This window comes from Rhododendron vialii, chromosome 6a (genome assembly GCF_030253575.1).
Source record: "Rhododendron vialii isolate Sample 1 chromosome 6a, ASM3025357v1".
Classification (NCBI taxonomy): domain Eukaryota; kingdom Viridiplantae; phylum Streptophyta; class Magnoliopsida; order Ericales; family Ericaceae; genus Rhododendron; species Rhododendron vialii.
The window spans coordinates 30,170,182-30,182,495 of record NC_080562.1 but is presented as its reverse complement, the minus strand read 5'-3'; the positions used below and the strand labels follow the sequence as shown (position 1 = coordinate 30,182,495).

Here is a 12,314-nt window from a genome sequence, read left to right as displayed (position 1 = left end):
TAGTATGTTTTTGGGATATTTTGGGGGCCTTTTTGTCCATTGTAAGGCTGATTTTGTAAGGCCTATAAATAGTCTTGTATGCCATTTATGGAAGAGATGGCCATTAGTTAGTTTTTAGGCCTAAGTCTTTTTCTTGCTTTCTAGGATTTTCATGTTGTGTTCTTAGCTTTTCAAGCTTTCAATCTTCAAGAACTCAAGTAAGTTTAAGTGTTTTGATGTTTTCTCATGTATTAATGTTGTAGCTACTTGTTAGATCTTCTTATAAATCAAGTTTATTTTCGTTTTCATCGGTGAATCATGTTTTTCATGCTTAACTCTTTTTCTAGTCTTTTTATTATGAGTGAGTAGTTAATCGGTTCGGTCATGGGGTGAGGTTCACCCTATGGATTAGTCCATTAAATGGTTTCTCTTAACTTTAGCTTAATCTCAAGGTTTTGAATGAATTAAACCCATGATTTCTAGCTTTGATCATGGGGTTGGTGGCTTCTTTGATCAATGAAGTTTATCGCCTTGTGCTACGAGCTTGATAATCCTACGCGTGCGAACGATCTTTTTTCGTCTCTCACTTGCGTTAAATGAGTTCAATTTGAATTAGAGCTTTGAATTAAGTTATAAGTAGTCTTCAGCTTTTAATTCTTCTAGTGGAATCCGGACGGTTTCGGTTCACTCATGAGTTAGATGAAGGAACCGTTTGATGGCTAAGTCGTGGGTAAATCAATCCCTTTGACTCGACCATCTTAACCTAGTTTATTTCCAAGTTTAATTTCATCAATCGAATCAAAACTCTAAAGTTGGCCGCTTGAACGCCGCAATCTTTAAGCAACTTCTATTCCAAATTCGCTAAAGAAGATTTCTCTGTGGGAACGATCCGGTCTTCCGGTTTATATGCTATCAACGACCTAGCCCTACGCTTGGGGTGCAAACCTATTTCTAAGAGGTTAGGTTGCGACGAGAAGCACCTTTCCATTAATTGATGCATTTAATTTGATTCTTTGAATTTGGAAGGGTAAATACAAAAGAAAATGACAAAATATGAAATTTACCAAGTTTTACCCATTGAATTTTCAAAATGGACATTCTTTTAGGGACAAACCAAAATAGAATAGTGAACACTTAAAAAAGGACAGAAGGAGTAACATCCGAATAATGGGCTAGTTTATTCTCGGGTTTGGTCCGAGTGGGCATGAGACATTAGTTGGAGGGCATACGCCAAATAAATGTCGCACGGTTGAATCTTACAAAGGTCAAACATTCCAAATTTTGGAGTCACTAAATGTTTGTCCAATCGTTAATTTCAAGGTCCGACAAATATCGAGATTCACGAAAATTGAAACGCCGTTCTGGAAGAAGGAAATTGGCAATGGGTTAGTTAAGTTTTGTTTGCAATAGCTTGCATGAGTATGATATAGGAAAACTATTACTAGTAGCGGCGGAATTTGGACCTCAACATCACAGATTTCTTGAGGTGAATTTATAACTTGGCCTAATGTGGACAAAGTGTATTTTAATTAGCAAATGGACAATGGAACCAAACGCCGGAGCCGAATCCATCAATCACACTCGTGAAGGTGGGTGGAGAGACCAAGGGGAGAGGCAAGGTATGAAAAGAGCAACTCTCGAGATGACCCGCCGCACCAACTAGAGCTCGTGCTGCCGCAGACTGAAGGACTGAACCCGTCGTAGACGCCGCCTCCGCTGCCGTCGAACCGCTCATAACTGGGATCATCTTGCTCGTAAAAAAAGAAAAAAGGATGGCCAAGCAATATTAGACTGCGAGGGTGGATCCACAATTGGGCACAAGATGGGACTCTCTTTTTCTTGATGGAATCAGTTCTGTAAATGTAGACTTTAGATTGATCTAGTCAAGCCCAAGGCAGAAACAACAATGATACAACCACACCCATTTACGTTGGCTATATACTACACATCGCTCAAATTCCTTCTAAGTCCATTTGAACGATGGACTAGAGAGAAGACGAGTCCAACTCAAACTTAACCCATATACAATTATCAAAAAACAATGATCGAATGTATGTGTGAATTTTATAAAACATTGGTCCTGAATTACCAAAGTGAATATGACTTATACATCCGAATTTAATACGATTTAATGAAACCGCAAGTCTTCACGCATGTAGGATAATTTTCTCCAGACAAAAATAATATGCAGAAAAGGAAACACAATAAAAAAGTAATGACATTGTAAGAGCATCCGCAATCGCAATGGGTTTGGTATAAAGGAAACAATGAGAGAATAATGCGTCGTGTGTTGAAAGGTAAAATAATACTCCCACAACTTTTCATATATAAGTAATGTACGACTATTTTCATCCTGTAAATTAATTTGGTTGTGAAGGAGAATTCGCTGCGGCTTTGAACATCACGTCAAAAGAATTTTGGACGCATGACTTGAACTTATTTGGATCAATGTGGCCTTTCTCTGTGCCCACTGCAACCCTCAATTTCCCCATGTAACTCACCATGGCTATACTGAGACTCTGCGATTGCAAAAAAGCAACATTTCAGAATAGTCAAGTGCATGTTATCGAGTGTATCTAAATTTATACTGCTTTCGAATTTTGGATTTGCGGAAGGAAACCGAAAACATAGCCAAAAACATTGCCCGAGTCGTTATAACGAAACAAGAAATCAAGAAACGATGAACGTAGCACAGAGAGAAGGTCACAAGATTCATATGGTTAGGCATAAATCCTATGTCAATGTGCCTGGATCAAGGAGGGATCTCTCTATGATAGATGAAGATATACTGGACTAGCAAATTGAGGGATCTCTCTATGACAGAACAGATGAATATAAAATTGAACAGAATCTGGGAACAAACTCTGCAACACAGGATCTGTGAATAGATTTTAAGAACGTAATATGAAATAGCAAATTGAGGCAGCCAGTATATCATACAATATCCTTAAAACAGATTCGCCCCCCTCATCGAACGTGGTTGAGGGATTTCTCTGGCATCTGCCTCCCAAGATATACAACGCTTTCAGGCAATTAGGTCGCACCAAACTAAATTGTCCGTGAATCAAACTATGGCTTACTCTCACACTAGAAGGGAGATCGGACTAGATGATGAATTGGAATTCAACTTTTCAACTTCTAACTCAAACAGTGATGAAATCATAAGATTCTTTGTTTAGACTCTTCCGTTCTTGGACCAGAAAATTCTGGGAGCCCAATCGATACGAGCGCGTGTGGTAAATGGAGTCAAGTCCTATGGAGGCCGGGTTAAGGATACTCGACACGTATCGCGATACGATAGATATACCGGGGAAAAATTAACGATACGCAATATATATGATCCCGTTGTTACAACCTTGATGTGCACACAAACACATTAGATATACATCATCCACATTCACATTTAGTATACCTGTGGAACACCAACAACCATGAAGTAGATGCCAGAACATGGATGATTAGCTATAGCCATTTGTTCGACAGGTCCAACCATGTTGGAGATTGTCATGCTTGAGTTCTTGAGGGTGTTACGTATGTGCCGTGCTGTTGCCTGCAGTATATATAACCTCACTCATGACCAACTCAATCAAAATTTCGTGTTTTATGTTATGTTTTTTGTCAAAGATACTTGAGATTAATTAATCGTCTCGACTTGATAAATAAATAAAAACACATAAGAAACCGGACTGACGCTGAAAAAAATTCAAACAGGACAGTCTTTCCAAATGTTTTTGGTCTTCAGTAAAAGAAATTTAGTTTCTGATCATAATGTTTTAAATTCTAGAGTTTAATTCGCTCATCAAAACGAATGATTAATCTAAAAATATCGCATGAATATGACAAAAATTCAGAAACAAAAATACACTTGATTTATAATTCATGCCAAACCCATCCTAATTTTGTTTACTCTTAATCCCAAAGGGTTTGGCAAAGTAGTTGTGAGAAAGCAATAAGTGCTCCCCCATGAGGTCACAGGTTCTATTCCCGCAGGGGCTAGACATTTCAAACCTTGGGACCACAGGGGGTTATGTCCGGTCGTTACCTTCACAGCTCAGTTTGGATGCCCGTAATCTTTTGTAGAAATAAGAATTTGATTACTAGGAATAAGAATTAAATTCCTAGTAATTTGATATCCGGAGTGATTTTATTCCATCGTTTGGATTAATCAAGTAATTAATCTTCTCTAGGAATCATTTATTTAAGAAATATTCTAAAGCCAAATATTTACTTTTTATATTGATCGAGCTAGGAATCCAAGATTCCCAGGGGGTGGGAGGGATCAAATTCCTCATGGATTGAGAGATCAGTAATCTCATTCTTCACAAACATAGGAATGTCCGGAATCATATTCTCATTTCCCCATAAGATACTTTTCATCCAAACACAGCCTCTAGGCTTCAGAATTAGTCAAGGCGCACATAAACTGTCCCGGACATCCAGTTATCAAAATAAAATAAAAATTAAAAACAAATTGTTTACTCTTTCTCCGTGTGTGTGTATTATGACTGTATATAAGGGCAGCTATAAAAGATGCATATATATGTACCTCAGGTCCTCTGTATTTCCTCAAGGTTTCCAAAAGCTTCCCGGTGAGGAAAACCGCAGCAGAGTTTTTCTTCCTCTTGATTATTTCCTGGGCTTCAAACACAAACTTGATTGGGTAAATCTCATCGGCTGCCTTCATCAACTCTGGGATCGACACGTGTATGAACCCGAATTGGTTGCCCCACTTTGTATTCGGGTCGGGTTTGACCATCTCCTCGACGGATTTGTACCCGGAAATATTCCTTGTGTTGAGCAAAACCAATGCAGTGGAATTGGATTTGGTGGAGTGGTCTTGGCCCGTTTCTTGCATGTATAATCGGGTTCCGTAGAAGATTATACCCGTAATCACGTCGTTTATCGTCTAATTAGAAAAAAATACAATGGTTAAAAAAATATTTCGAAGAAACTCCAAAACTCTAGACTCTAGTTTAGGGATAACTGCACGTTTTTTCACGATGGTCTAATTTTACGAGACAGATTAAGTATCGAAGTTCATAAAAAACGGAAAAAAAATAGTTTAGGGATAGGGAAAGACTATAATACATACCATTTATTTTGGTGTGCATCATATGCATCCCTCAAAATGTTATGATTTGTAAAGAAAATGTTACGAATCGTATTGCTAAAAAGTTACGAATCGTATAAAGGTTATGAGAGACACTAAAATGTTATGAATCATAATGAAAATGTTACGAATCATACTGTTGAAAGGTTATGAATTCTAGAACAAAAGTTACGAAACACATTAAAATGTTATGAATGAACCATAAAATAGGTGCATATAGTACACCCTTTTAAGGGTGTGTATTGTAGACTTTCCCTAAGGGATATAATTGTGAACTACATAAAAAAAAAGTTGGGATATTTTGAGTGAGCTTATGTAGGCAATTTTTCCCGTGAGATAGTCGAATTATGTAGGAAAATGAGGTTGATGGAGACATTATATAGGTTAAGTTGGGACTATCTTGAATTTCTGATTGATTTTTTTTTCATTGTTAGTGATTTTTAAGCTTTTTTTCCTAAATATTTGAATTTTTTAATTTGTCTCAATGAGAGAAAAAATTGGACTGATTTTTACTTAATTTGCCAAATCTCCTAAATTAACAATAATTTGCTGCAAAATTAACAAAAAATTAACAAAGATAAAAACTAAGTGAAAACACATAACATAAGCCAAATTTTCCTTTCATGAATGAATTCAGGGTAGCCTAATGTCAGCAACCTGAAATGATAGAGAGTAGTCTCATGTATCGTTATTAGAAGGTGCCTTCATGAAACGCAAGGGCTGTTGTGCTCATCTCAATGTCTGTTTCGACAATTAATAGTTCAGAAAAGAATAATTATTTTATGACCGATAATAGGATACTATTAGCTAGAGGTGGCAATTTCAACCCATATTCTCTAACCCGCCCAAATCCGCCCACTTAAAACTAGGGGTGAGCAAAATGACCATGAAACCGTGAATCCAGTCCAAACCAATCCAAACCGAACAGTTTGGTTTGGTTTTTTAATGATGTGGTTAGGTCTCGGTTTAAAAAAAATAGAAACCGTGTTAAATGGTTTGGTTTATGGATTTACGTTAATGGTTTTGGTTCCAAACCGATCCGAACCGCGTGATATATATATATATATATATATATATATATATATATATATATAGTTTGTTTAGATATACTTAATAAACTTAAATTCTTTATCTAATACTCTATTCCACCGCCCTATTCTTTTCTTTCACTTCCAATATTAATTTCCTAAACTTTCTATTCCTACAATTTCATTACGCTAAACATACATGGTTTGGGCTTAGTAAAGTAATTTCCTACTTTTTTTCTCGGTAACTTATTTTCTAATGTATTCTATTCTTATTTAGTTGGTTGATGTTAGTGAGTTTTGATGATTTTAATATATTAATTTCAATATAACTTTTAGTTTAAGTTATCTATGCAATTTTAAGTACTTAAAATAGTTTATAGTAATGATATCTCAATTTTAAGCAAACCATGGTTTCAAACCGAAACCAAACCGCCTTTGAATGGTTTGGATTGGCTTGGTTTTATGAATTTTATGGATTGGTTTGGTTCTCTAAATTCATAATCCGTAAGTAGTGGTTTGGTTAATGGATTACTATAAAACCAGACCAATCCAATCCATGCTCACCCCTACTTAAAACCCAATCCAATCCGCCCATATTGTATAATGGGTTGATATGGGTTGAACCCATATCAATCCATATTTACTTGGGTTTAGATGGGTTGAAAGTGAGTTAAATATGGGTTAGAGTTAAAAACCCACTTTACACACTCCAGCCCATACAATGCACACAAATCTAACAATTCTACAAGTACCCGCCCATAAATCAATCTCTCTCTCTCTCTCTCTCTCTCTCTCTCTCTCTCTCTCATGCCAAAAAGGGTCTCCCTACGAAAATGGATAGTCAAAATCAAACCAAATTACTCTCAATTTTGATCGGTTCTAGCTCAAACAAAATTGAGCCGACTGATTCTTTTAAATTGCTTTTTACTAAACATATAGGTGGCATACTTACCCATAAGAACATATAGGTGGCATTTAATTTTTATTCTCCCCTGTAAAAACGAAAAAAAAAACACTTTCGTCTAATTTAAAATAACTAATTTTGTTTTGTAATTTGCTAATTTCATACACTTGTTTTTTTTTTTTTTTTAAACCAGTCAATTTCAGACACTTTTTGAAAAATTCCTTTTTCTATAATTTCCATTCTTTCAAAATTTCTTCCTGCTGCCAGGTGTTTTTGAATTCAGACCCCGTCCCACTTTAAATTATAAGTGATGTATTGTAAGAGAATGACCTGTCTCGTAAAAAGATAAAATAAGTACGTAAAAAATAAAAACCTTAGCAAAACGGAGCCTCATTGAAACAATTGGGCATTCCTTCATTATTATTAATTTAAATAAACTTACTGATGTGGTCTGGTCAGTTTTTTTAATCCTTTTTATTGAAGTGTGCTAAGTATAGCATAAGCAATCCATTTCGACGCCTCCAAAAACGGTTTGAAGAATTTGCTCGATGTTTTTTTTTTTTTTTCCTGAAAATTTCAAGTGTTCTGAGTATATCCTCCGCGCCGTACCGGACCGAATTCGGTCTTCATTCTGAATGATCAAAAAATAAAAGTTGGTCTTCACTATTCAATCCAATCAAATTCGTCCACAAAAATTATTTTTTCGATTCTCACGTCGAAACGAACTAATAGGGACAAATCAGAGAAGGGGGGAGGAAGAGAGAGGAAGGACGGGGGAAGGAGGAAAAAAAAAAAAATTGAAAATGGGTCGGGTCGGGCGGGTTTGGGTTTGGCTTGACTCATATTTGACCCGACCCATTTCAACCCGTTTACTTTTTGATCCATATTTGACTCGCCCATATTTAACCCACGACCCGTTTCAATCCGCCCAGACTCACCCGCTTGCCACCTCTACTATTAGCAGTAGGCTGCTGGAGTTGTACCTGCTTATTAATTGGGATGTACCACTTTTCAGGCGCCCTTTTAATTCTTACCTTAATTGAAGGGCCCAAAATATGAGGCCAAATCCACCCCCCATCTTAATACAATTATAGACTTAATTTATGACGAAAGGCCCCTAGTCATACCATATGGTTGAACTGTAGGAACACCGGGCCCAATCAATCACACTCACACATATGCCTAGACACATATGTTCGAAATAATTAATAATGGATAATAGGGTAATTACTCCACATATCATTTTCAATAACTCCCAAAGATTTAATTTCATTGCCCAAAAAAGAAATGAAGATCATAATTATTGATGTGCACACAAGTATCAGAAGTCTTACCACTTGAAGATTGGACTTGATTAGCTTGATCTGATCCAAACAAAACGTGATCGTAAATATATCGACAGGCCGAAACTCCACCCCATCGTCCCCGGACCGGATCGGCGTCCGATCATCCTCCGCAAAGGTACTCTTCATGAGGCTCCACCCGAAATCCAACACCGTATTGAAAAACCCGGAAAAAGCATTCCAAATCCCCTTACCACCCTCCGCGTTCAAACTCAAATCGTTCCGGAGCAGGGGAAACGTCAGGGGCAGGGACGGATCGTCGGCTCTCTGCAAACAAGAGAGCAGGGCCCCCATTATGGAGAACCCGTCGCCGAGCGCGTGGTGGAGCTTGAAAACCACGTGCCCGGCCGCAGCTCTCGTCGGGTACTTGATTACGTGAATTTCCCATAGTGGCCTGCTCTGGGGGAGCTGGGACAGGGATATTTTGGTCAAGTAGTCGTTGAATTGTTGGTCGTAGAATTGGTCTCCGGTGGCTGTTGGGAAAATAGGGACGTTAATGTGGTCTTTGAGATTTACTTTCACTCTCTTCCATTGTTTTATCCCATTCTTGTCCCTGACCTGTTCACAAAATATCCAACGTGCAATAATTGGAATGTATTTATGGAAATTATGAAAAATAATTATGACCGAAATATTGCCCGTACGATAGTGGCTCAGAAAGCAATGAATTCCTGGCAAGGAGGTCTTAACTATTGCCTTAAATTTGCAGCATGGGGTTTGGTGGATGAGATTCTTGTAGGTTTTCTGCATCAGTTTGCACTACTTTTGAAACTAACGTCCGAGCAAATCTTCAATGACTTTTTAAGTCTTTTTTAATATATCATATCTATCGTAGTGATTGAATTAAAGTTCTTTCGTATATACAAAGGTTTGAAATATAATTTGCCGTAGGACGATGTATCCTAATCCATGTCGTGATAGTTTTTCGTTTCCAATTGAAATACGTATCCATTATTCTAGTTGAATTTTAATGTCTGATTTCAATAGACAATTTAAATGAATACAATCCAAAATGAAATAGCGATAGGTAAGAAATAGGGTGTCTTAACTTCAAAGAAACAGATTCTAACATATAGAACACATCAGTCTATTAGGTGAATTATATAATCATACCATGACCACGAAATTCTATTATTACGCTACAAATATGAATGATATGATATAATAGTATGATCAAACGTGACACTTACTGGGCATTGCTGTTATTCCGCGGTGAAATTTTCCATGACAAGTTTGTTGTTTTGTAAAATCATTGGTCAAATCATGTATTTGCGAATTTGGTGGGAGGCTAGCTTGAAAGTTGAGAGGGAGAAACAACGAACAAGAGAGTAACCCTAAAGCTCGAACACTAGAGTTATCAAAAAAAAGACTGAGAGTAAGCCTGGCTTACATGACAATGTGGTGTGTGTGTGTGTGTGTGTGTGTGTGAGAGAGAGAGAGAGAGAGAGAGAGAGAGTATTGTATATATACCATGATGGAGGAAAAGCGAGGGTTGATGGGGAGGAAGACATCCTGGAGAAGGGACAGGGTTGGGGAGTCGTCTATGGGAACTTGTGATTCCAAAACTCCAAGAACTGAAATTGATAGGACTGAACTGTTGAAGTATTGCCCGGTGGGACTCACTGGCTCTTCTTCTTCCTGCTCCAACTCCATCGTTATTAATGGGCGGGCTTTCTTGCTTTCTTTCTCCTCTCGTGCTACCCTTAATTTCTTCTCCACCACAGCCGTGAACTGAAGTATTTAAACTGGTACTCTCTCTCTCTTCTCAATTTGTACACCGGCCCCCACCCCCCCCGCTCTCTGTGATCTCTCTGTGCGAAGTGAGAACCCACCTGTCCCACATCGGAACTTTAAAGAACCACCCCCCCCCCCCCCCCCCCACTTGGCAACTATTTTTTTTTTTAAAAGCCTTTTTTTTTTTTTTTTGGAAACGCATTAGAAATGCATTGATATAAGAGAATATTACAACCTACCGTTGGAGCAACTAATTAATACAATTGTTACAAAAACCTATTACACACCGGGAGAAAAATAACACATCTAAATCAAATGAAGTACGAGTCCAACGATAAATTGATCAGACAGTTAGATGTCCAAGCCATGCATGGTTCTTGTCAATGTTCAGCTGTCATGGTAATTCCACAATTGACTATGCTTCCCACAAAGACCGGCCGATGCCAACCTAGCGCGACTGATACCAACGTGGTGGCTTTTTTTGCACTTTTTGGTAGAAAGCACTGCGTCCATGGAAGAGCCGCATGCAACTAGATGGTTGTGAAGCCAACTACAGTGCAGAATCAATAGTGAAAAACCAAAAACCACACCAAAACCATGGTTATTGAAACTGAAACAGCTACAGCGGTGTACCCTTGATTAGCAGCTATTGTGTATAACCTGAAATTAACTTTTTGAGTCACATGGTTAAGCTAAGGGTTGTCAGGTCAGCTGGCATGAATCGTTACACTCTCTCTCTCTTGAAAATCGTTGCACGTTTATTCAAAAAAGTCAGTAAAAATAGTATGCAAAATATTGTCCTCTAGCCAAAGATTGTAATTTTTCAATCAAAGTAAATCTCAATCATCAATTTCACTTTTTCGGATATTTTCGGAGAAATTTTTCCTAAATCCCAACATTTTCGGTAACTTTCACAAGGAATTAATTTTTATGGTGAAGTTCTGAGTGATGAGTAGTCCAGCTGTGTGTTTGTGCCATGTTTTCATGCATGGAATATAAATGACAAAGATGATACCAAAAAAATTCATAAATCAAGCACTGCAGATTGGTAGCAAGCTCACTGCAGTCCTGTTTTATTGACAGGGGTTAGTCTGGCACTCTTGGTTTGGGACATAAGATTTGCTCCTAGTTAAGGCTCTCAAGTTTGATTTCTCTTTGCCAGCAACCAATGACGGAACGGAACCGTTTCTCTTTGCCAACAACCATTTCCCCCTGCATAGTTTCTGTTATTTTTTTTTAAATTTTAATATGAATACTTAAAGTTCACACGACAAGTTAGGAAGTTCAAACAATAGTTTCAAGAATAAATCTTAATCATTTTGAGCATAATGCCGTTTGGCAACCGGAATTCAAACACTTGAGAAGTATTTTAGGGTTATGTCAATGGTTGATTGAGACTAAAAGATCAACAACCTACTTACTTGTCTATAGAGTGGTGATACTTGTGCTTAATTACTCTTCATAATTCGGCCTCCCCGTTTACGAAATCTTGGTTTCCGTCCCTGCCAGCAACTCGATCTTGAGGCTACCTCACCCCTACGCGTAAGCATATGCAAAGACTGGGGGAGGGATTATTAAAAATATTTCGAGATGCACGCAAGCTGGCTGGGACACGCCGCATTACCAAAAAAAAATACTAATATTTCACCACTCCACTACAAGAACTTGGAAAATACATTGCCAGATAGTCTTTTTTCTTCTCATTGCATTTTCGATCGAGAGAGAGAGAGAGCGGGGGGGGACACGCATGGATAATGCAAAAGATTTGGACATGTATTGAAATTAAAAGCCCCAAGTAATACCAAATCATAATGACTAAACTTTTTACTCAAAAAATGGAGGAAAATTTTGATCTCTGTTTATTGACCCGACCAAACTTTTCGGTTGTTTGGGCCAACCGAAGACCAACTCGTATGGGGTATATCATTGTAAAAGAAAACATTAATTCCTAATTAACATAAATAGTTATCAGATAGATGGACGACTAGTATGATATAGTACATTAAAACCAAATTGCCCCAAGGAATAGTCCGGTTGTTTGGCGGATTTGCTCCCCAAACAATTAATTAATGTTCTATTCTTGGAATCAAGCTGCAAAAAAAAATATTTTTTTGTAAATTTCTTAATACCAGTGTGGATATCCATTTGTATTTGACCAAACCGGGGAGGAAATTAGTCGATGTGCTCATAATTAGCTAGCCTAGACACCCTTATCT

At 37.7% G+C, this 12,314-nt stretch overlaps 1 protein-coding gene across 1 annotated transcript; it reads right to left on the bottom strand.

Annotated features, from left to right (window-relative positions):
- Positions 1-2,021: 2,021 nt before the first annotated feature.
- Positions 2,022-10,186, bottom strand: LOC131329566 (wax ester synthase/diacylglycerol acyltransferase 4-like). Its single transcript, XM_058362769.1, has 5 exons — positions 9,835-10,186; positions 8,356-8,922; positions 4,526-4,885; positions 3,392-3,529; positions 2,022-2,498 (listed from the first exon to the last, which is right to left on the bottom strand). Exons 1-5 carry the CDS (start codon positions 10,015-10,017, stop codon positions 2,340-2,342), a joined length of 1,407 nt encoding a protein of 468 aa, XP_058218752.1. The 5' UTR covers positions 10,018-10,186; the 3' UTR covers positions 2,022-2,339.
- Between the last annotated feature and the right edge of the window lie 2,128 nt (positions 10,187-12,314).